Raw genomic sequence first — 24,744 nt, 5'->3', positions numbered from 1 at the left:
ACTGCCTCATGGCCCAATGTAATCCTCACCCAACTATTCCTGTCATGGCAGGGGATCAACCCTGGTTTCAAGAGTGCAGAAGGGCATTCCAGGAGCACCACCAGAAACTCCTTAAAAGTAAAGTGAACCTGCTGAAGCTTCAATGCAGTTCTGCATGCATGCACAAAAGACAAACAAAAAATGTGCAGCAGACAGATCTCAGACTGTCCACCACCAATAAATGGGAACAAAGTTCCGCAGTCCTACCACATCTAATTGTGAATGATGCTGAACAATAAAACTGCAAATGGAGGAGCATCCAACCTGGCCCAGCATGTGCACTAGAGATAAGGCTGAAGGATTTGCAGTCATGTTCAGCCAGAAATTTATCCCCGATTCTTTGTGAAATCCCTACCATACCAAAATCCAGTCTTCAATCAATTTGATTCCCTCCATATAATGTCAAGAAACAACTGAGAGTCATGCTATGACATAATATCCCAACTATGGTACTGAAAACTTTTGCCCTGGGTCAAGCTGATTCTCCAGCCAAGTTGCTTCAGTACAATTAAACCACTAGCATCTACTGTAGAATATTGACAAATGTGCCTTCTTTCCAATCGGCAGTACAAATGTAACCAAGTAAATGAATGCCTACTCTAAGTCTTCAACATGAGGATGGAAGATGTTATCAGTTTATTCCTTAATAAGTTACTAACTGATGTACAGTTGTGTTTCACCAGAAGCAATCGGCTTGCTCCGATCATAGACTGAAGAACTGAATCCAGAGATGAAGTGAGAGCTCCTACCCTTGATATCAAGTCAGCATTTGGCAAAGTATGGTATCAAGGCACCCTGCCTAATTGGGGAAATGAATGGGCATCAAGCCATAAAAAACACTATGTGTCAGAATTACAAAGGAAGATGGTTGTTACTATCTAATCCCTGTCCTGGGATGTTATTGCGGGAGTTCTTCAGTGCTGTGTCCTAGGCCCAGTCATCTTTGGCTTCTTCATCAATGATCTTCCTTCCAAGATAAGACCAGCAGTGATGTTGATTGTTGAATACTGCATAGTGCTCATGTATACTTAGAAATCTTCACCAAATACACCAATCCAGCTTGGCTGAAGGAAGTGCAAGGCAGCATTAAGGCATGGGCTGATAAATGGCAAGTAAAAGCCACTTCACTCAAGTGCAAGGCAATGACCTATCATATAACAGACTCCATTGGGCTCTCCGTGACATTCCAAGGTATTGGCCATCATTGACCTCCCTACCAGCAATATCCTGCAAGTACCATAAACCACAATATCACCTGGAACAACCAGGCAAAATTTTACAGCTGTAAGAACTCATTAAAGATTAGGTGTTCAGTGGTGACTGACTCAACTCCAGACACCCCAGAGCCTTTAACTATCTACAAGGCAAAAGTCATCACCGTGATGGAATGCTCTCAACGTACTGCAAATCCAAAAACACTCACAAAACTCAACACTCTAATGGACAAAATAGCCTGCTAGATTGGCAGCCCATCAATCACCATAAACATTCATTTCCCCATCGCCAGTGCCCAGTACCTGCAATGTGTGCCAACTACAAAACACATGGCTGGTAATCAACTTGGCTACTCCAGCATCTCCCAACCCAGTACCCACCATGGGCAGCAGGCACAAGAAACCACGCTCCTGCAGGTCACACACCAACCTCACTGAAAAATACTTGAGGTCCTTCATTGACACTGGCTCTAACTTCTTGATAACACCGTTGGAGTACTCTCACCAGAAGAGCAGCAATTCATTACGTCCTGTTCAAGGAATTTAGGTTTGAGTAATAAGTACCAACCTTGCTAACAATATTTGCATCTTAAGAAATGAATAAAGAAAAAAAAAGAGAAACAGTGGGTCTTTTGTTGTGTGAGCCACTTTACTACTTTTATAAAACTTGAATAGCTACAAATAGCAGTACAACTGCATGATGGAACAGCTACAACTTAAAATAGATTGTTGTCCCCTTAATTTTAAAATTGATCCTAACACAGGGCTTCTGTGGAGCTGGCCAAAGACGCAAGGGTCGGTCTAGGCTTACAAGGTCCTTTGCCACTTTTGTTTTTATCCTCATAGAATGCAAACACAGCCTTCCTCTCCTTTAATTTCTTCCTGAGGTCTCATAACCTTGGCTTTGAATGTGCTCACTGACAACTAGTTCCAGCTGCTGTTAACCTTACGGTATATTGAAGAAATGTTGATAACATCTAACATCCACAACATTACATAATTAGTCCTGGATTATGTCCAGATTTTCCCATCATTAAGACAAATACAACAAAATACACACATACAGTATGTATATACTGACATATGCACTATCAGGCTACTTAGAGCTTTTCAGCCTGCTCTGCACTTCAGCAATATCATGGCTGATCAGCTTGTGATCTCAGTTCTGCATTCTCCTCAACTTGAGGTAACTCTTTATCTTTTGCTTATTATGAAGGTAAATAGCTTCACCTTAAAAATATTTAAAGACTGCTTTCCCTGCCCTTTGAAGGAAGAGTGTTCCATGATCTCATGACCCAGTAGGAATAAAGAAACTCAGCTCCTCTCCCCATCTTACTTTCAAACATTGACTCCTGGTTCTCGATTCACACGTAAAAGGAAATGTTGGCTTCACTTCCAACTAATCAAAGCCCCTCAGGATTACACTTGTTTCAATCAAGTCTCTAACTCTTCTAAACTTGAGAGCAGGGGCTCCCAACCTTTCTTATGCCCTACCATTAACCGAGGGGTCAGAGGAAGTCAGGGTGAGAATCCTTGCTCTGAAGGATAAACAACCAGTCCTTCTAACCTTTCCTCATAAGGCAACATAGCCATTCTAGGTATCAATCTAGCAAACTTTCTCTGAAATGCTCCCTATGGAGGAAACTACAACTACACCCAAAATCCTGATGTGGCTTCATCAGTGTCCTCATTAGCGGAAGCATAACCTCCCACTAAATATTCTTTGCAGTAATAATAACAAAAAGACTCTGGTAGATTTCCTGTTTATTTGCTACCTCTGCATATGATTTCTTTTGCACCAGAATATCCAGACCCTTCTGCATCACTGAGCTCTCCAAACTCTCACTATTTAAACAATATGCTTTTTTCTATTTTTCCTGCACTTACAAATTGGCTTTCAAAAATTTAGTACATTAATAAGTACTAAATCAGTCAAAGTTTTTGAGCTCCTGGCAAAGACAAAACTAAGCATAAATGTAGATGAATCTGTTTGGGATTTAGAAAGCAAAAGAATTTGCATGTATTCATATGCACCACTGCTTCTAATTGAATAGGAAAGGAGCAGGAGGTCTGGATTACAAATGCTGGGTCGTGATGGATTGCCAGGTGCCATTATCACATGTCTGTAAAGCTCAAGTGGCTGCTATATAGTAGCACAATACAGTGGAATGGACTGGCTCCTGGGAGTTAACCAGGAAATCGAGACTGACATTCCCACATACCTCTAAAAGAGTGCAGCATTGCTGGTGATGCTCTCTTTTGTTTGAGGCTTTAAACCAAAGCTCTCTCTTCCCTCTCAGGAGGATCATAAAAGATCACAAAAATCCTATTTGATCTTAACTATGGATAACATTTATCACTGAACCAACAACAATAAAAGCAGATTGCTTATCTCACAGATTTTCCTACATTGCATCAGTGAGGACTCTTTGAGGGTACTTTATTGTCAATGAAGCCCTTTACACTGAATTTCTCTTAATCTTAAAGTGCTGATGAAATTCTGCAGAGGATTTAACCACGTGGATGAAAGAAAAATAGAGTGCTATATGGGAGGGAAGAGTTAGAATGATCTTGAAGTAGATTAAAAGATAAGCACAGTTTGGGCTGATGGGGCTGTATCGTGCTGTACTGTTCTGTGTGCTCATAACTGCTGCTTATTTTAAACTGTGTGTATATTTAAGAATGCATATATTTGGTTGGTCCTATCCAATACCTAGATATAAAAAGACACTTACTCAACTTAAGCACTGAACATAATTTCACATTAAAAGATCTGGCTTGTTGCTCAGGGATTGGTGAAGTTGCTCCAAGGAACAGGAGCTTAGACTACTGGGGCCTGCAAAGCTCCTGCTCAGCCCTCCGATTGGATGTTGATTTTTCCAGTTTTCTGTTTGACCCAGTCCTGTCAAGCCAGTCAAATCTTGATCCACCCAACCAAATGAAGTACTGACACTTAATAACTTGAGAAGAAGAGATGTAAAAGGTCACGTGACGAAACCATTGAATAGAGTTGCGTATTTAAATAAATCAATCTCATGATTCAATAATCATAGAACTTTGCATAAAGACAATTATTAACACATCAGTTAACCTTTCAATAATATTCAATTTGTCATCAAAATTGAACAATAAAATAAATGTTATCACAGAAGTGAAATTAGGTGAATTAGAAGGTATACCTGAATAAGGACATATTTTTCTAGAGCACAATAGAAAAAGGTCCTATCTCTCTTCACAGAGATTTGGACAAGAAGATGATTTTGGAAGCTTGAAAGGACCTCTTAAAGAATGAAAAGATTCTATATAGGCAGAAAACATTAGGTAGGGAATTCCAGAACATGGTCTGTAGATCTCTGAAAGCATGGCCACCTACACATGACTTTGAGGTGATTGAGAGTGGAAGAAGAGGAGAGAAAACACAAGAGACCAAATTCAAAGGAAAGCACAGCTTGAGGAGATAGGTTGTGAGTATTGATGGCATTCAGTGCTTTCAAAATGCTCATCTCAAAATGTCAGACAACTCCAGGATTTAAATTTATATCTCCTAGTCAGTGGTTTAACCTCCTGTTATTGGAGTTATGTGTTTTCAACTAAACAGTCATTTATAGTAAAGGAATAACCTTACCTCTGTGCACTAAGCTGGGATTTATGGCATCTTCACAGTAGAAAATTTTGAAGCAGAGAGGAAGCACATCCTGAGGGAGTGTATCTATTGCTTGCTGGAAGGCAACAGCTAGTTCTTGCAGTGCAACTTGCAAATTCAATGAAGTCACTGAAGGCAGCAGAAGACTTAGAGTCAATGAGACTGCTGCACGACACATCGAACTTGACATCACCATTTTACAATCAATTTCATAACTTTCCAGCTTCTTATTTAGGATGAAGGATTTCCTCTCACTGGCACTGCTGGTCAGGGCAATGATGTGCCACTCCACTGCAGCAGCTTTAGGCAGATGTGGGATGGCGGCTACCACCAGTATCCCAGGTACAGGTTCTGCCATCTGATAAGCTTCGTCCTGTAACCAAGGGAAATGAGCAAAATGAATACGTCACATAACTCCTCACATCTGGCCTATTACTCTGATTATTCCTTGCAAGGTGTCTGCAATCAGTGAATAAGATTTAAAAGTTAACTCTTTGATTGCTACTGACCGTGTTGCATGTGGGTACCACTTTCTCACTGAGGTAGACTGACCAAGCAGTGCATGGCCTAAGTTTGTCAACAGCTTTCACCAGAATAACACTTACCCAAATCATTTCCAGAGAGCAAAGAGACCTGTGTGCAAATATTGAAACAAGCAGCCTGCCTGACAGGTGAAAGTGGAAGGGATATATAGTTGTAATTTGTAAAGAAACCTGTTCCAGTGTAAAAGGAAGATAAAAACAATATCCTTTCCACGAGGCAGCTGAATGCTCTTCAGAAGAATTCTCTTCGCAATCCCACATTAAAACTGAAAATACATTCAGTGAGTCCTCAGAATTAAAAAAAACTAATATTATATCTACATTTTTAATTTTTTTACATTCCCGTGTTGTGCTCAGCCGGTTAAACCAAGGCAATAAGTCCAGATAAGCAGTAACAAAAATGAAGACAAATATTTTGCACTTTAACTGGCACAGATATTCCAGGTCAGGCATGGTCTTTCCAAGCTCAAGGTAGTGGTTCCAGACAAGTAATTAAATCCAGGCTTACATACGGATTCTCTTCACTTTTTTGGTTTCTCGATTTAAGCACTCAAATACCTTGAACTGATCCCAATGTGCAAAATTATATTTATGGAATTGCTGATTAATAAAAAACACATGTACCAAATACAGTTCGGAGGTCATCAGGCACCCAAACGGTATCTTATCCAAGAAACCAATATTCACGTGCTAACTCCCACAGTATATCAGGATTTGATTAAACTGCAGTAGGCTGCAGCAACCGAGGTAGAATCACTGGAGATCATTGAGTTGTTAAGGAGCAGCACTCTTGGTCAGCTTCTCTTTCTTACTCAAGAAAGCAGAAACAACACATTGGCTAAGTTCCCCCCGTCTTGGCATAGAATAAAGAAAATATATAAAACTTTCTGATCCCATGAGTAAAACGACTTCTTTGAGCAAGAAATTTAATGCTATCTCAAGTGTGGGTCAGATGGTAAGAAACAAAACCCGAGACAAAGTTAATTTATAAATAGAATCATTTGGTAATGGAAATGTGTGGATCCCACCTTGGGGGGTATATGCCTACATGAGACTTATACAAAGTACCGATGGATCCACATTATTAAAAACTATGGGACACTAATGGAGCAATTTGATTTTTATGAAGCAGACAAGTAAATTTAGCATTACTAACTACTTGCTATTTTCTCAGTTTGTTTTTGGAAAGTCTTTATTCGCTATTTGGTGAAACCAAAGTTTGTCAACAAACCCTATCTGCCATACATTGTTTTGGGGTGTGGCAAGAGAAAAAATTGGTTTCATCCAGTTTAAGATTAGGACATTTCTCTTTGACCCCTGAAGATAGCTTGTTAAGCTCAAGGACTCAATAACAGTTACTTCCTCACCTCTTTCCCACAAAGAGATATTTTCCATTCACTGGAACTTCTCTAAAGAATCCTGATCAGTTGCTCCTGGTTTGGATAGGAATGTGGGGCGAGGGATAAAGGGGGGGGATGTTTAATTTGAGTGCACTTACTCACTCAACTCAAAGCAAGTGTCGCATTCAAGTTCTGTCCTCACGAACTATTTGTTGAACAACTATGGGCATCACATGCAAGCCCTACTGCAGGAAGCAGAAAAGGAAAACCAGCTAGCCTTAGTTCTCAGGAGGCTGACTCCCAGGCTTGTGAGAGGGGTTCTGAGTGTGGTGAGGGTGAAGGAGTGCTTGTCTGGAGAAGGAAGAAAGGCTCAGCAGCTTGGCGAGTATTTTGGCTGGGCTCAGAGGGCACTCTGACTCTACCTGTTCACTCATAAATTTGAAGAAAAACATATTTAAATATATCTTTCAGAGAAGATGGCAGGTGGTCTTTTTAGTAGTCATTGATAAACGAAGCTTTAAAAGATTCTCATGTCATCTCTGTTCCAAACTACTTATTTTTGATTGGGACATTTTTGAAATTGCAGTTTGGTATTTTTATCCCCAATCTCACTGAAGTTGATTGATATATTTCTTACTGCCTCATTTATTGCTCGATTAACATTTGATCCAGTCTGAAAGAACTAAGATAAACGAATGCAGGTATTGGCTGTACAGTCATTCAAGATTTCTTCACTATTGAACTGAAAAGTGTTGTGACTGTATCTGTCAGTGATTTAATAGTCAAATTATGAAATGAAGTATCTGGAACCTATTATTATCCACTGATCTTGTGGCTCACTTTGCAGCCAGGATCCTCCAACATCGAATCCTTCTCGTGTCCAAAAATCTATTGACCCCAGACAAGAATGTACTCAATAACTGAGCATCCACAACACTGGTGGAAAATTCCAGAGATTTACAACCCCCTGTGTGAAGAAATTTGTTCTCCTCATAGTATTACAAGGCCTTCCTTTTATTGTGAGACCATGGCATCTTTGTCCCACTTATTCTTCTCCACTGCAGTGAATATAGACTAATCTTAGTCAGTGTATCTCTACAAGACAACCTTCCTCTGCAATCCCCCCCACACCCAATACCAGCAACCAATCCATTTTCTAAATGTCAAGTCTTAAGAATTGACTATTGTGGTCTGACAAATTATTACATGAAATTATAAACAATGACATAATAAGATTGAAGATAATATTGGTACATTTGTTTCAAGAGCATACATTTTTATCTGGATAAATTTGTTTTGAATCATTCTATGAGGAAGAAAAAACAAAAGTTTGTAAATTAAATGTATCTTTAAAATGGTTTCATCATAATGACAGCAACCAAAAGTTCTCTTTTGTAAACTTGTCATGTTAGGATTTCACACTCTCACATCTCATCATAGTAAGCTTCATATTTCACAAATCAAACCATTTCACTTTTTCTTTGTAAAAGCTTTAACCTAATAGTTGAGCACTTCAAAATAAGCTTTAGCCACAGTGACATCACAGTAACAGAATTAAATGTAACTCTCAATAAAAATTTTCCCACCCTTTGAAAATTATTTTTTTCCACTCGTTATTTGCTTCTTAAAATGGGGCAGAAATGAACTTAATAAATTACTAAGTGAAAAATAAAATCTGTATATGCATCAATAAGGGCATAACATTTATCCCTCTTTCAATTTACAGGATCAATTTTCATCCACTTGCATTTGGCGAGTGGTGCATAATAATAGGTTACACGTACTCCATTTCACAACCTGGCTACTAAATTATTGCAAGGAATACCTACAGCCATTTTTCTGCAGTGCAACATATTGCTGCTTGACTGTAGTGTACAGTTTAAATAAATGTTAGCAGAGACTAATTGTATATCAACAGCAAACAATCACACAAGTATCCTTGTTGTGTGAGGAATGACAAAGATAGAAATGATTTTACTTCAAATTGCTCGCACTTGAGACACAATAACATTTCATAGACAGCATTTTGCTTTTGCTGTATTAGGTATGGCAGAGAAGCAGTGTAAAGTTACCGACAGATAAATGTTGCATTAGCACTTACACAGGCAAGCTATTCTCCTTCAGGAGACAAATTCTATCCTTGTCAATACTAATTCTACTCCAAGTGGTTGGAAACTGTTTGAAAAGATGAAAATTAGAGCTCAGCACTGGAAAAAGCCAAGCTCGCTCAAGCTTAAAGGTCATTTGTTGGCCCAAGGTACTGAGGTGCAGCTTGCAAACATATCCACAACTTCCAGGTCAACCCATTCATCTACAGTAAACTTTTATTTTTTTTTACTCAACCTGTCACAGGTTGTAATGTCAATATTCTTCCACTTAGAACAAACTGATCCTTTAATAATGTGAACAACATTTTACATAAATGAATTGTGTAAAATATTCCACTGTAATGGAAGTTAATTCAACTTTGTTCAATATGCGTGAGAAAGAAATATTTTAAGAGAAATATAAATATCAAAATCACAATTACATCAGAATCAGGCTTATTATCATGAAATTTATTGTTCTGTAGCAGAAATACAGTGCAAGACATAATAATGACAACAAATTACGAAATTAAATACATAGTACAAAAGGTGAATAATGTGTTAATGATCATGCGTTCATGGAGATTTCAGAAATCTGATGGCAGAGGAGAAGATGCTGTTCCAAAATTGTTAACATAGAACACAGAAATCTACAGTACATTACAGGCCCTTTGGCCCACAATGTTGTGCCAACCATGTAAACTACTCTAGAAGCTACCTAGAATTTCCCTACTGCATAGCCCTCTATTTTTCTAAGCTCCATGTATTTATCTAAGAGTCTCTTAACATACCCTATTGTATCTGCCTCTACCATCACTATGCCCCCCTGTGTTAGCCATTTCAGCCCTGGGAAAAAGCCTCTGGCTATCCACACAATCCATGCCTCTCATCACCTTATACATCTCTATCAGGTCACCTCTCATCCTCCATTGTTCCAAGGAGAAAAGGCCAAGTTCACTCAATCCGTTCTCACGCTCTCCAGTCCAGGCAACATCCCTGTAGATCTCCTCTGCACTCTCTCTATACTATCCACATCCTCTCTCTATAGTATCCACATCCTTCCCATAGTGGTGACCAGAACTGGACACACTGACTCCAAGTGTGGTCTAACTAAGGTTTTAAGTAGCTTTAACATTACCTCACAGCTCTTGAACTTAATCCCACGACTGAGGAAGGACATCACACCACACACCTTCTTCAGAACACTGTCAACCTGTGCAGCCGCTTTGAGTGTCCTATGGACATGGACCCTAAGATCTTGCTGATCCTCCACACTGCCAAAAGTCTTACCATTAATACTTCAAATTTAACCTACCAAAATGAACCACTTCACATTTTATCTGGGCTGAACTCCACCTGTCACTTCTCAGTCCAGTTCTGCATTCTACTGATGTCCTGCTGTAACCTCTGACAACCCTCCAGACTCTCCAAACACCCCCCAACTTTTGTGTCATTAGCAAACTTACTAACCCACCCTTCTATTTCCTCATCAAGATCATTTATAATAATCACAAAGAGGAGGGGCCCCAGAACAGATCCCTGTGGAACACCACTGGTCACCATGCTCCACGCAGAATACGAACCATCTACAACCACCCTTTGCCTTTGTGGGCAAGCCAATTCTGGATCCACAAAGCAGGGTCTCCTTGGATCCCATGCCTCATTAATTTCCGAATCAGCTTTGCACGGGGAACTTTATCAAGTGCCTTACTGAAATCCATTTACATTACATCCAATGCTCTACCTTCATCAATGTGTTTTGTTACACCGTCAAAGAATTCAATCAGGCTTGCAAGGCATAACCTGCCTTGACAAAGCCATGTGGACTATCCCTATTCAGATTATGTCTCTCCAAATGCTCATAAATTCTGCCTCTCAAAACTTCTCCGACAACATTGCACTTTCCACAATGCAACACACATAAAAGTTGCTGGTGAACACAGCAGGCCAGGCAGCATCTCTAGGAAGAGGTACAGTTGACATTTGTCCTGACTAAGGGTCTCAGCCCAAAACGTCGACTGTACCTCTTCCTAGAGATGCTGCCTGGTCTGATGCGTTCACCAGCAACTTTTATGTGTGTTGCTTGAAATTCCAGCATCTGCAGATTTCCTCGTGTTTCCACAATGGTTGTTCGTCAGTCTTAGTTTGTGTATGATTTTTCGTACATTCTATCGTATTTCTTTATTTTTCCTTTAAATGCCTACAAGAAAATGGATCTCAATGTAGTATAGGGTAATATATACTTATTATTATTAGTATTAATTATTATAATATATAAAATTAATAAATAATATTATACCTACTAATATATATTTACTTTGAAAGTTACTTTGATTTTGAGTGTGGGTTTTCAGGCTCCTGTACCTCCTCTGTGAAGAGGTAATGAGATAAGGTGTTGTTCCTCAAGCTTGCTTTTGGTCCTGTTAAAACCTTGTTGGAGGCTACAAACAGCTAGGTCAGAGTCGGAATGGGAGCTAGAGATAGAAATAAAGTAGAAGGTAAAGGAAGCTCAGGGTCGCCCTGCCAGACTGAGTGCAGACTCTTTGTGTTTGGTTTCTCCAAGGTAGAGGTGAACACTGAATACAGCATTCAAGGTTGGTTGAAGGATTGTTTGAATCAATGAATGATTAGAAGGGACATAGTCAAAAGACCTGTGTTTGCATGGGAAAGAGTCCTTACAGAAAGTTTGTTTATGGGGGAAGAAGAAAGTGGAAAGGAGGGGAAGATATGTCTAGTTGTCAAATCTTGTTGAAGATGGCAATGCAAGAGAGGATGATGTGTTCAACATTGATTCAGGCGATGTAGAAGGTGAGAATCAGGGGAAGTTTACTCATTCTCTGTCCTGGAGAGGGATGAGAAGAGAAATGTGGAACCAAGGCTAAGTGTAGACAAAGGTCTGTTAGGTATGCTAGAGGAAAAGCCATGACTCATAAAGAAGGAAAACATCTAAGAGGCATCAATGTGGATATTTTTGTCATTGAAGCAAACATGATAGAGAGTTATAGAATGATTAATTTCCCACCATAGAGTGGCTTCACATCCAATCCCACCAACACAACATTTCATTACTGAGTTCCAATTATACAGTGCATTTTCTTTCTGATGAAATTTGTTTCTGTACCAGAGATTCAGCATTTTTACCTGACACTGGTCATTTTTCCTTGAATAAACCTATAAATTAGGTGCAGGAGAAGACCACCCAGCTGCTCAAGCTTGCTTTCCCATTCAATAAGATGATGGCTGATATGACTGTAATCTAGGTTCCACATTTCCTCCTGCCCCAGGAATCCTTCACCCACTTACTCAAAGGGAACCGATTTATGTCTAACTCTATTTCCTGTCAGCCAGCCAATCATTGTTACATGATAATATCGTAACATCTGCATTATTCTCATTTTATTTTATTCAATAACCTCCGCTGCAGCATCTTAACAAATTTCTGGAAACCCAAGTACAGTATATTCACCAGTTCTTTATTTTGCTTCTCCTAAGAGCTCTAATAAATTGGTCAAGCACGATGCCCCTGCTTAACAACAAAACCAGGCTTGACAAAACTTGTGTCACTGCTGCAAATGTGCCTGAAGATACCTGCTTGAGGCAACCTCATGATTCTGACTCTCAGCTGCAGCAAATAAACTAAATCTAACAACAGACTGTTTACTGAGTTCAAGGCAGGAGTTCACAATTTAGAAGAAATATATGTAGGTTTCTGCTGAAAATCCACAGGATACATCTTTGAAAATCTCAGGTTAGAAATGTTCTGACAGCTGTTCCTAAGGATGGAATTATCCGATACTGTCCAAGGGCCATCTGGAGAAATTAGGCTCTGATTAATTTGTAGACCAATGACACAGATCAACAGTTTGCTGCCCTACTTTGGAAACCATATGGTTTAAGGATGCTCTGGAATTTTGAATCTCCCTTTTTGTTAGTTTGGCCAAAACTAATTTTAGTGACTTTCCACCCAGCAGCAATTTTGAAAAATTACTAAACAGCACAAAAAGACTATTAGTTGATTTGAGAATATATTTTGCTATTCGATACCACTCAATGAAGAGAAATTCCATCCTTCTTTGTTAATAAGAAAGTTGTCTTTCTGCATATCTGACATAATTTGATATATACTGTATTTCAATATGTAAATTCTTTCCATGGCCTTTGAAGATGAGTCAGTGATCTGTTTAATTATCATTTACAAAAACTAATGTTCTCCGCAGTTGAGAATTTGCAGAGGATAAGCAATTCAATACAATAAATCTCCATTTTTAGCTGCCTTATGCAAATGGATAGGAAAGACTGTCAGTTCTAGCAGTGCGACGCAGAGCAACAGAATGGTCTTAACTCTTTCATTTGCTGGGCTTTCAGCTGAAGTGATATATTGAACACCATAAAAATCAAGAGCTAGACCTGTATTGTTGCATCCCTCATCAAAATACAGCATCAAACATTCCTTGACTGACCAAATAAAGTATTCCACTCTGCTAAAACAACTTCCTCTCTGGTATATGGATGCATTTTATTCCCTGTTCTGAGTTGCCCTGAAGCGATTTGACACAACAGAGAGGTTTGCTACGTTACTTCATACAGTGGTTAAATAGAATCCAGTGGGGTTAAGAGCAGTGGGTTTTCTACCCTAAAAGATGCCTGTGATCCAGTTGGGTTCTTACTGCAGTCTGAAATGGGCCAAACATAAAACAAAACCACATTCTATTTTGCAAACTAACACTTTGGGATTTGAATTTAGGGTTTTCAAACCCGGAGCTTCGATTAGTAATAGTATCACAATAGTTTGCTCCCTGAAAACTCAGGATTACTGTGCATCATTATCTGTTTCACAAGAGATCATTTGATTCTTCTTTTAAGCGGGATATTGATTTGTTTCAACAGTATGTAAGAATATAAGAAATAGGAACAGGAGTAGGACACCTGGCCCATCAAGTCTACTCTGACATTCAATAAGATCATGGTTGATCTGGCCATACCTCATCTCCACCTATCTGCTTTCTCCACATAACCTTTAATTCCCCTACTATGCAAAAACCTATCCAACCTTGTCTTGAATATATTTACTGAGGCAGCCTCCACTGCTGCATTGGGCAGAAAATTCCACAGATTTACCAGTATCTGAGAAAAGCAGTTCCTCTCCATCTCCATCTTAAATTTACTCCCCTGAATCTTGAGGCTATGTCCCCTAGTTCTAGTCTCACCTGCCAGTGGAAACAACTTTCCTAACTCTATCTTATCTATCCCTTTCATAATTTTATATGCTTTTATAAGATCTCCTTTCATTCTTCTAACAGTAGAACTTTGAATTTATTACCTTGCCTACAACTGTGGGCTAAATTTTATTTGGGGCTTGTTACATATCTTGTCAAAAAGACCATGCTTTTGCTATATTGCTCCCAACTGTCTAAGTATTGCCTTCTTATTGTCCTTTGGGACAAACAGGATATGGCTAGTTGTACATAAAGTTTCTAAAATTCAAAATTAAATTTGGGTTTGACTTCTGGCCCAAGTAAAATCATCTTCCACCCACCAGTCTGGGTGGATTTTTCATGTAATGACTGTCCATTTCTTTAGATATAATGTGATTCTCTGATGATCTAGAATTCATTAACATTTCTGTTGTGCCTCAAAAGGGATGCTTTCAGATGTATGCATTATTTTACCAAACTAACATTATCTGTTTTATGATCTTGCATTAATACAAGATCACTGACCTAACAAAAAAACCTATCGGTCTTAACGTTCAATACTGCTATCAGCCCAAGATCCTCAGCCTTTTGTAGTACTTCGATTCGAGATATTTAGGAAGTTTGCGGAAATGTGCATTCTGGTTTCTACTCTTAACAGATTATCTAATAAACCCTTTGAATATTCTAAATAGCTCTCATCAGATCTTATTTCAACATTTAAAGCCAGAGAGGTTGCTACAGAAAAGTACCAAGTCTCTAATGCTGCTGAACTTCTGAAATTTACAGGGTGGCAGATACAGAGCTGTCAGTGCTGCAGTGACTTCGCTTCACTCCTCATTTTGTTTGCTGTCTGTGTGGAGTCTGCATGACCTCTTATGACTACAGAGACTGTTGCTGAGTAAACGAATTTCTTCTTCAATGCAAAGACACACTAGTAGGTTATTTGACCAAAATTCCACCCTAATTCAGGTAAGATGCAGAAGAATCCAAGGGGAGTTGCTGGCCCTGTGTAACAGAATAAATGGTAGGGAACAAAGCAACAGGAGAAATGGGACCGATACGATTACTTTATTGGATAATGATAACTGGAGTCCATCAGGAGGAGATAGAGCACACAATCGCAAGAGAGTCCCTCCAATCCAAGTCAAAGCAGGTGAAAAAACAAGTCAATTTTATTTAGCTAAATTCATGCAATGTTTATAAGAAGGCAAATGAATTAATGACACATATAGAAATACAGTAAATTGGGATGATCCAACAGCCATTACAGAGCCATAACTGCTAGGATCGAAATTAGATATTTCAGAGATACTTAACTTCCAAAAGAGACAGGTAAAATGGAAAAAAAGATGGGGTAGTCTTGAAAATAGAGAGTAGGATAAAGGCAGCAGAGAAGAAAATCTTAGTTCAGGAATCAATAAACAGTATCAGGCAGAAGTTAAAAAACAAAACATCAGAAAACATTGATAGGAGTTGCCTACAGACCCTCAAACAGGCATGAGTGTAAAGGATCACATAAATGAGGAAATTAGAGGCACGTATGACAATGGCATCAACACTAATCATGGGGGACTTTAATCTACATTTAGACTGAGCAAACCAAATTAGCTGCAATGGTGTGAAGGATGAATTCAAGGAGTGCGTAAAAAAATATTTTTCCAGATCATTGTGTTGAAGAACCATTGATAAGTAGTGAGAAAGGATTAATTAATCAGCTGTGTTTAAGGGACTGTAGAGAAGAGTTGTCATACATAATTGAATGTTATATAGAGATTGAACGTAAATAAGTTCAGTCTGAAGCCACAGTCTAAATCTAAATAAGGCACAAGCTGGTTATGGCATATTGAGGCAAAAGAGACTGCAGGCGCTGTAATATGGAGCGAAGAAACAAACTGCCTGAGGAACCCAGCAGTCAGGCAACATCTGTGGAAGCAAATGAATGATCATCAATTTGGACCAAGACCTCATATCAGGACTAATGCAGGAACTGAGTCCGGATTGTTCAGCATCTCTCTGGCTTCACAGATGCCTCTGCTAAGTTTCCCCAGCAGTTTGTTTTATTGTATATTGAGGAATGATGTTAAAAAGAATGATAGTAAACAAGCAATTGCTAACATTGTAAAAAAAAACATATAGCTTACCACACAGACATTGGTTATCCTAATTAAGTTACAGCATCACAAAAGCAAAAATGGTTCTTGAACAAGGCAACCAAGCAAAGTTACAGATAGCATTATATTAGAGGAAGTAACTTCTAATGATGGTAAATGAAGAAAAAATCCTAGAATTGGGAAAACTTCAGAATTCAACAAAGAACCAAATCCTTGAAAAGTAAAATTAAAGCACAAATCAAGTAAATTTGAGAGAAAAGCAAAAGAGATTTTAACTGCTTCTTGGTAAATTTATAAACATAAGTAAAAGTTATTTTGGGTCTCTTCCGGACTGAGACAGGATAAATTACTTTGAGGAACAGCAAAGTAAGAGAGAAATTAAACAAATATTTTACATCTCCCAAAAAAATCTCTCAAAAATAACGGAGGAAAACAGACCTAGAATGAATGAGAAGCTTCAAGAAATTAGCTCAAGGAAGTTAAAAATAATATTAGGGAAATTATTAGTACTGAAATTTGATAAATCCCCTGGAACTGATGGGCTCTTTCTCAAGGTTTTGGAAGCAAAAGCTTTGACAGTGAGGAATCACCGGCTATCATCTTCTAAAATTCCACATATTTTCCATCAGTTGCAACAAATTTTATAGTAGCGTACCTGACCTCTCTACTTCAAAAAGATAGGGAAGAGAAAAATAGGGAAATACCCATTTATTAGCTTGACATCTATTAAAGAGATAATGTAGAAACCTTGTATTTCCTGTCAGTTTGATTGTATTTTGTATTGCATGTTTATTATAGCCAGTTAGTCTTATGGGTTTGGGCGTGCCAGAATTGAAAAGTTTAATTACATATTCATGCTTTGCCTTAGTTCAGTTTAGGTTGGGTACAGCTAGGCAGTGTTGGCGTGTGGCCAAGTGGTTAAGGCGTCGGTCTACTGATCTGAAGGTCGCTAGTTCAAGCCTCAGCTGAGGCAGTGTCCTTGTAGTGTCCTTGAGCAAGGTACTTAACCACACATTGCTCTGCGAGAACACTGGTGCCAAGCTGTATGAGTCCTAGTGCCCTTCCCTTGGACAATATCGGTGGTGTGGAGAGGGAGACTTGCAGCATGGGCAACTGCCGGTCTTCCATACAACCTTGCCCAGGCCTGCACCCTGGAAACCTTCCAAGGCCCAAATCCATGGTCTCACGAGACTAACAGATGCCTATAAAGAAGGCAGTGTGCCATGGGTGATATCTTTTTGTTGACTGCTTAAATACACTTGAATTTGAACTCCTGAATACGTTTAAATACACTAAGATTGTTTATTTTGTTATATCGATAACTTTAGTTTCATTAGTTTTTACTGTTTCAAGATTGTTCATTTTGGTGGTCTTTTACTAAAAGATCAAACGAATTCTTCGACTTTACAAATTTGTTACTGTGGATAGCATGTCATACAGTGTCAACACCTCATGCTTAGTCTCTGAGTGCTTTTTCAAGTAGTCGCTACAGATAATGTTAGAATGTATTACCAAGAAATCAAAGAAGAATATTTAGAAAATAATAAAAGAATTAGGTTGAATTTATGCTAATGGAAATGATTTTTGATAATTACTTTTGACCTTTTTAGAATGTGAACAGCTGAGCAGGTAAGTGGGAATAAGGCATATGTTGAATTTCATTAGGCCTGAGAGGTGGTGCACACAAACTTGTAGCATATGAAATAAAGGTTAATATACTATCCTCAACTGATGGGCAGAAAATAAAGAGCAGGAATAAATGGGTTAATTATACATGGCTGTGAATTGTGGATTACTGCCGGGTGAGATGTTAGCATCTCTTTGAATCATGGTAGTGTAGAGTCACGATTGATGTATCTCAAGAGTGGAGTTGAGAACAAACAGTTACAGTTCCATGCGAAAGGCTCGGCCATTCCAGTGTTACAGCAGGAAAATGCTAGAATTTTAATGAGCAGAGGGGTAAGGGTAAAGAATCGAATAACCTACTCTTGCTTCTAATTGTATATTCTTATGACCAAAATAGAGACGGTTGCATATTTCCCACAGAGAGAAAATGACACTGAACACTGCTTCAATCTATTTACCTATACTGATATTTGGAATTGTTCCACAAAACTCTTATTACTTCAATCCTTCCAAAACACTTTTGACTAAGCATCTGGACTTTAAACCTCTGGAGTCTCTGCCACCATATTGAAAAGCAGGCTCCTTGCTCATTATCTCCTTTAATCTCCCTGGATGATAGTTTTTAATTTTTAAATCACAGTACATGAAACCCTTTCTTTCATGTTCTCTTGTGGAAATAGGCCTAGTCTCAGAATGGTAATATTTGCATGGTAAATGTAATAATCAGGAAACAGGTTAAAGCTTATTAGCAGCAGGGAGCATATGCCGACAAAGTATGTGAGATCCCTTCATATTTCCTGCGCAGCAGGGGTTTCTAATCACATCGTGAAGTCACTCTTAGGGATGTTGTTTAAGCAACAGCAAGCCCACTTCCTCTGCTTTGATGCTCCACCACAGAAGTAAGTAAACCACTTACTTTCATAAACTTCAGAATGATTTACATGTGCTAAAGGAATATTTGAATCCTTTCTGTAAAGGAACAGAATGACAATCACCCTTAAGTGATACTTCAGTTTGTCAAGGAAATCCAACATTTAAGCAGTCAGTATTTTACAATGTAAATCACAAATCTAATAAATGCACTAGTCCTGAATTCATTCAATTTTTTTTTCTTTGGCACTTTTCTACTTCAAATACTCGTTCCAAAATTGAAGGGATTTTTTTTCACAGTGAAGTATAGCTCCTTACGAGAGAACGAAATACACATTGTCTACTGATACATGCATAATGCTGATCACTAATACAATTAAATATATCTTTAAACCCATAAACTGTATTCAACATTTTCATATTTTCACACAAAATAAAGGACATCTAATGATTCATCATGTAAGGATAGTGCTAGATATATCTTAATTACAGTCCTCAAGAATATGAACAGGACTTTGTATATATCAACATTAATCTATTACCTGCTAAGGACAATCATTTATGTAAACCGTATATTTTACTTTAACAGTTAAGGCAGTTTTGAAGAACTAGCTAGAAGTGAAAGGAACAAAAGTATTCTTTATTTCCAAATTCTTTGTAGAAATTAACTGTTAAATTCTATAGACTTAATTTTATTTAACCCTTTGAAAAATTACGTAAAGTGTGGATCAACAGCAAATGAGATAATGTCTAATGCCAAGTCTGAGAATATTTTGAAACACCTTTCATTTTTGAAGATTCAGTCAAAACATAGCATTAAAACATAGAGCAAGGGTTTTTGCATTTAAAAAAAAATTAAAAGGATCAGTTTTCAAATAATTCAGATCAATATGTCTCCCTGTGTTGGATCAATGATCCAATAAAGTACATTCTATCACGTGGAATGCAAACAAATTAATCCTATCAATTCTAGTGTTGAAGTAAGAAGCACTGTATTAGTGAAACGATGCAAACTGATCATTCATAAGAAGAATATTCAAATGATAAATATTCTCACTATGTTAATACAACTGTATTAACCACATGGAACGCTTTCTTGTCTACCGGTTGTTTTAGAAATATAGAACACAGTAAATCTAAGCATTATATGTAGCAATTCTGTAACAAACTGAGAAGACAATCAGTTTTAAAAATAAATACATTTCTTTCAATAAAAACACAAATTACACACATGCACCCATTGTCAGAAAAACAACTTCTGCACTCTCAATTCCTTGTGTAGTAAACACTATTACCTTTCATCACATACATTTCCCACCTACCTAATTACTGATTTGATTAAAAACTGTAAATTCTTTAACACCTTCCAGTCATAATGTAGGCTCCATCATTAACTCTTGTTTCTCTCTCCACAGTCCCTACATGGCCAATTTGCAGCTATTTGTTCTGAAATGAACTGATGCATGATTTGTACCAATACAGTTATCCTGTAATGAGGTATTTTATTTTCATGGAGATGCTTTGTAATTATGAGAATATCTTAAAATGTATTAATACTTTTTGAAAATATTAGGTTTAATACAACAAATATTTATTATGCAAGTTACAATATCAATGGCAAACAAATTTCAGTGGAATTAACAGCTGTAATATACATAGTAAGCAAATTAGGAGGCTAACTATTTGGAAAGTGCACATCTGAATGATTAGGGGATTGAGGATTTCTGAGTGCACAGAATATTGAAACTTATTACACATGAATAAAGTAAAAAAAACAGCCACCAGGGCTTATTTCTGAAGATCAGAGCTTAAAAGTTGGTAATACAGAGATAGAAAAGATTTTACAGATGTAGAAAATCTTGAGCTACACACACAAAATGCTTGAATTCAACAGGGCAAGCAGCATCTATGGAGGGAAATAAAAGGTCGACATTTTGAGCCACAGCCCGTCATCAGGCTTAGAAAGGAAGGAGGCAGTAGCAGGAATAAAATGCTGGGGGAGGGCAAAGAGAACAAGCTCGTATTGGATCTTGGCTAGACTGTTTTACATTCTGGCTATTATTTTATAAAATGATTCAGATACATCAAGGTTCAGATTCACCTGAATCTGCTCTAAGCATAATTTTGCTGAGTGACACAGATGTTGTCAAACTTGTCAGTGAGCACTATCACCACACGACAGCAGCATCCATTCATACTGTAACTGTCAGGATTACACTGAGCAATTTGCCTCTCCAATCCCCTGCCAGCCACATCTGACATAGGATCATGAGTGTCCTTCCGGTAGAGTTCCCATGCCTGTAGATTAGGAAGGAAAAGGTAACTTCTTCCCATTTTTACTTAGCCATTTCTTCAACGTGTACCTGATGACTCCAGCATTACTTTGTTCATATCTATTGCCCTCATTCATCTTTTTTTATATATGTCTTTTCAAAGACGGTCATCAGTGAATAACAAATCTTCACCAACCTTTTTCAGTTGACATCTTCACCACTTCTGACACTGTTCCCCTGATTTCCACCTAATCGCTGACATTCCCACATATTCTCTCCACTCTTCTCCCTTCTCTGTAACTGAAAATATGTCTGATTTTGGACTTCTCCTGTCTAGAATTTCCTGCTTATAAATTCAGCTGATAAAAGCATTTGGCTTTCACCTCCTCAATCTAGATTGGAAATCTGCTGAATGTAAAGACCATCTATAAATGTTTTTTTTTATTGATATGGTTATCATTTTAGCCAAGATTTCAATCGCATGCTGAAAAATCAGTAGCAATTACTTTGGGCAATCTTCATAAGATGGCAAACCCCAGCCTGTGATGATGGGTCATGGAGAGGAAGTTATCCTGATTTCCATAGTCAGGTACCTAAATCAAATATTTAGCTGACGCATTGTGCCTCAAATTTTAGCTGCGTTTTTATTCGTTCCTATAGATCCAAATTTTCTGGAAAGGTTCAATGGCAGTGAGAAGAGCCAGATTCACAAGGAAGTGGCTTTACATCACTGCTTCTGTGTAATGGAGAGTGTGGCCCTATTCTCTGGTTTCTTTAGTTTATCTACAATCCTGTGATTGGCTGTCCATCTCTCCCACCATTGGACCATGTGATCCAACTACACCCACCTGATTGTTGCCAGCTGATCCTCAGTCTTCTCATTCAATCTTTTCAATTCTTCTGTCTCTGCAAATCCCACCCTCCCAAGCCTCACCAAGAATTTCTTGGAGAGATCCAATAACCTATCTCCCCAAAGTCTTTCCGTTCTCCACCATTCCTAACAACTCTCCAAGTCTTTCCAAACTCTCTCTCATCTTCTTAATCCCCTGCCTTACGCATAATACTATGAAATACATTGGGATCCCAGGGTTGTCTACAATCAATCCTTCCACTGCCTCCCCTGATCTGTACTTGAAAAAGTGATAGTGCTTGTGTCCATCCAGCAAGTTGTACAACAAACAGGTACATCAAATCAAGAATAAATGACCGTCCAGCATTGAACAAAAGTTTAAGAAAACAGAGCAAGAACAGACCAATCAGCCCCTCATACCTGACTGCCACTGAATTTGATCATGGTTGATCTGCTCCAGGCCTCTACTGTGCCAGTTCCCTACAGTATTCAAAACTGAGAAAAATAAAGTGAGAATCACAGCGGATTTTCTTTAACATTATTATTGTATGCACTCGTGATTCCTAACTCTTATTCACCTTATTCAAGACTCATTAACTATTTCGAATGCACAACAAGGTCTGTAAAAGGTTGCTATTTGACCTTCCACTAAATATTTTCATTATGATTACTTCAAAAAAATACAAAACTTTGTTTTAATCTGAACCCCAGGGAAATTAAATTTACAGCCTAGCAGATAAAAGCCAAGTTGCCTTTGTTTGCACTTCACATGGATTACAAAAAGCCAAGTGAAAATGAAAATGACCAGAAAAGCTACAGCAGAAAGGACCCAAATGTTTAAAATACAGACAAAAAATTAAATTATTGTGCTCATGCTCACCACACACAGCAGTGGCTAATTGGCAGTTTTTAGTAAATGAATTCATATAATTGCTCAAAGAGCTGCATATCCAGCCAGAAACATATTTCATAAAACCTCTCTATAAATACACTCTGGGCTGAGGACAAATTTAATGTTAGTTAGGCTTATGCCCTTGGTGCATTTTTCTTCTTGGTAGTTCTCAGTTTCTGTGCTTTTTTTTTGTAGTTTTCTTTGAAATTTTATAGGCTGGTTGCAACTGGAGGATACATTCATCTACAGTGAGCATCGGAAGCAGGATTAAATTAGATCAGATGTCCCATGGAACAGCTTCAGTGGTACCCAGTCAAGATGGCGCCTGTGTACAACGCTCCTTCGATCGCCATCTTCTGGATAAACCATGTAACCATTAAATTGACTTTTTTTACATCTGTTTTTCATCCCGAATGTGTTTCTGGAACTGCCAGAGCCTGCAATTTCCAGTTTGGAGACTGAATGAACAATCCAGTGCGCTGCTGACTCCAAGAAAATTCCAGGAAGCAGCGAGCGCGAACCTTGAGGTGAAGAAGCTAGAAGACAGGACGCAAGCTGATGTTCGACTCAATTTCACTGATTAAAACTACCATACTTTGCCAATTAAAGGAAGATTGAAACATTGAGGCGAATGCAGAGGGTGAGCACCAATGGCCATCTGATCACTGCTGAGAGCATCTGCTGCCAAACAGCAAGTGTATGTGGCTTATTGCTGTGCCCGAAGTTTCTCTGCTTTGATAATGCTGGTGAATGTTACCGAGGTTTCTGTGAATCGTTTTTGGACTATGGACTTTTTTCATACTTATGGTTTTTATATTCTGTGTTTTCGCTGTCCTTTCTCATTGTTTTTTGTACGGGGGAGGGGGTTTAGGGGTCGATGTTTTTGTTGCGTTTCGTTCGGAAAGAGGGAAGTTGGCGGGGGTGGTTGATGGTCCTCTTGGTGGGTTTGCTGTTTCTCTCTGAACTGACTTCCATGGTGCTTCTTTGTTTCATGGCTATCTGGAGAAGAAGAACCTCAGAGTACAATGCTGCATACATACTTTGATAATAAATTAACCTTTGATCTTTTGATCACAATATCAGTGACAGCTCTGTAATGGCATATGAAGGCTAACCACCTTCATCTATGCTTTTCGGATATCTTACTGAAAGATAGGTAACCAACAATAGTGGTGAACTTGGCAAGATTCTTTGGGCAGATGTTGGTGAAGCATCAATCACATGATACTGGAGATGAACAAGTAATAAGCACGATTTCTTGTAATGCTTATATGATACATGGTAGCGAAGTGACATCAAATGAAATAAAACTTCATACATTTTACATACTATGTCTTTATTACAGCTTTTGAGAGCTAAGTATTTTAGTATTTAATAATTAGTTGCAGTATTACAGAATAAACCCCCACATTTTGGGGGTGGGGGGGTTTAAGATGACAGCATGTATGATCGCAGCAGCCTCTCCTACTCCGACTGTGCAGTTCGGGCCTAAGATATCGTGCTGTGGCCTACTGCAGCTACTCAGGGATGCGCGAGGACGCAGAAGCACGGTAAGCCCGCTGGTATTTGAGCGAGACTTAAAGCCGAATTCTGACAATTCTACTTGCTAACATTCGATTGCTAGAAAATAAACTGGATTACTTGCGTCTGTGTCTGAACCAGCGCGAGATAAGGGACTGTTGCACACTCCCACTGACAGAAACATGGCTCCAGGACACAACTCCAGTTTCAAACATCCAGCTAAAGGCCTTATTTCCTTTCGGGCGGACAGAAATGCTGAGACCTCTGGTAAGATCTGCAGAGAAATTTGTGTGTCTATGTCAGTAAGAACTGGTGTGTGAGTGCCTTGGTAGTAATGGTCCACTGCTCACCACGGTTAGGGTTTTTAAAGGTGAAGTGCAGGTCCTTCTACCTACCAAGGGAGTTCACTGTCATTGTGATTGTTGCTGTTTACACATCCTCCCTGCAAGTACTTGGGAAGTACTGCAGGGGCTCTCTGCAGCGCCATTTGTGACGTCCAAGCTATTCACCCCTGTGGTATCTTTATTGCTGCTGGTGACTT

General features: G+C 38.6%; 1 protein-coding gene across 5 annotated transcripts in view; it reads right to left on the bottom strand.

The window, feature by feature from the left end:
• Positions 1-24,744, bottom strand: part of dph6 (diphthamine biosynthesis 6) — a 280,799-nt gene that overhangs the window by 45,590 nt on the left and 210,465 nt on the right. For 4 of the 5 annotated variants that reach the window (XM_072266984.1, XM_072267000.1, XM_072266992.1 and 1 more), the window contains one exon: positions 4,879-5,269. The exons of the other annotated variant lie outside the window; for it this stretch is intronic. In XM_072266984.1, the coding sequence (XP_072123085.1) occupies positions 4,879-5,269 (391 nt within the window). The remainder of the gene's footprint in view (positions 1-4,878; positions 5,270-24,744) is intronic. 5 annotated transcript variants of the gene reach the window in all.

Source organism: Mobula birostris, chromosome 1, assembly GCF_030028105.1.
Source record: "Mobula birostris isolate sMobBir1 chromosome 1, sMobBir1.hap1, whole genome shotgun sequence".
In the NCBI taxonomy this organism is placed as follows: domain Eukaryota; kingdom Metazoa; phylum Chordata; class Chondrichthyes; order Myliobatiformes; family Myliobatidae; genus Mobula; species Mobula birostris.
This window is presented reverse-complemented; position numbering and strand designations above follow the sequence as displayed.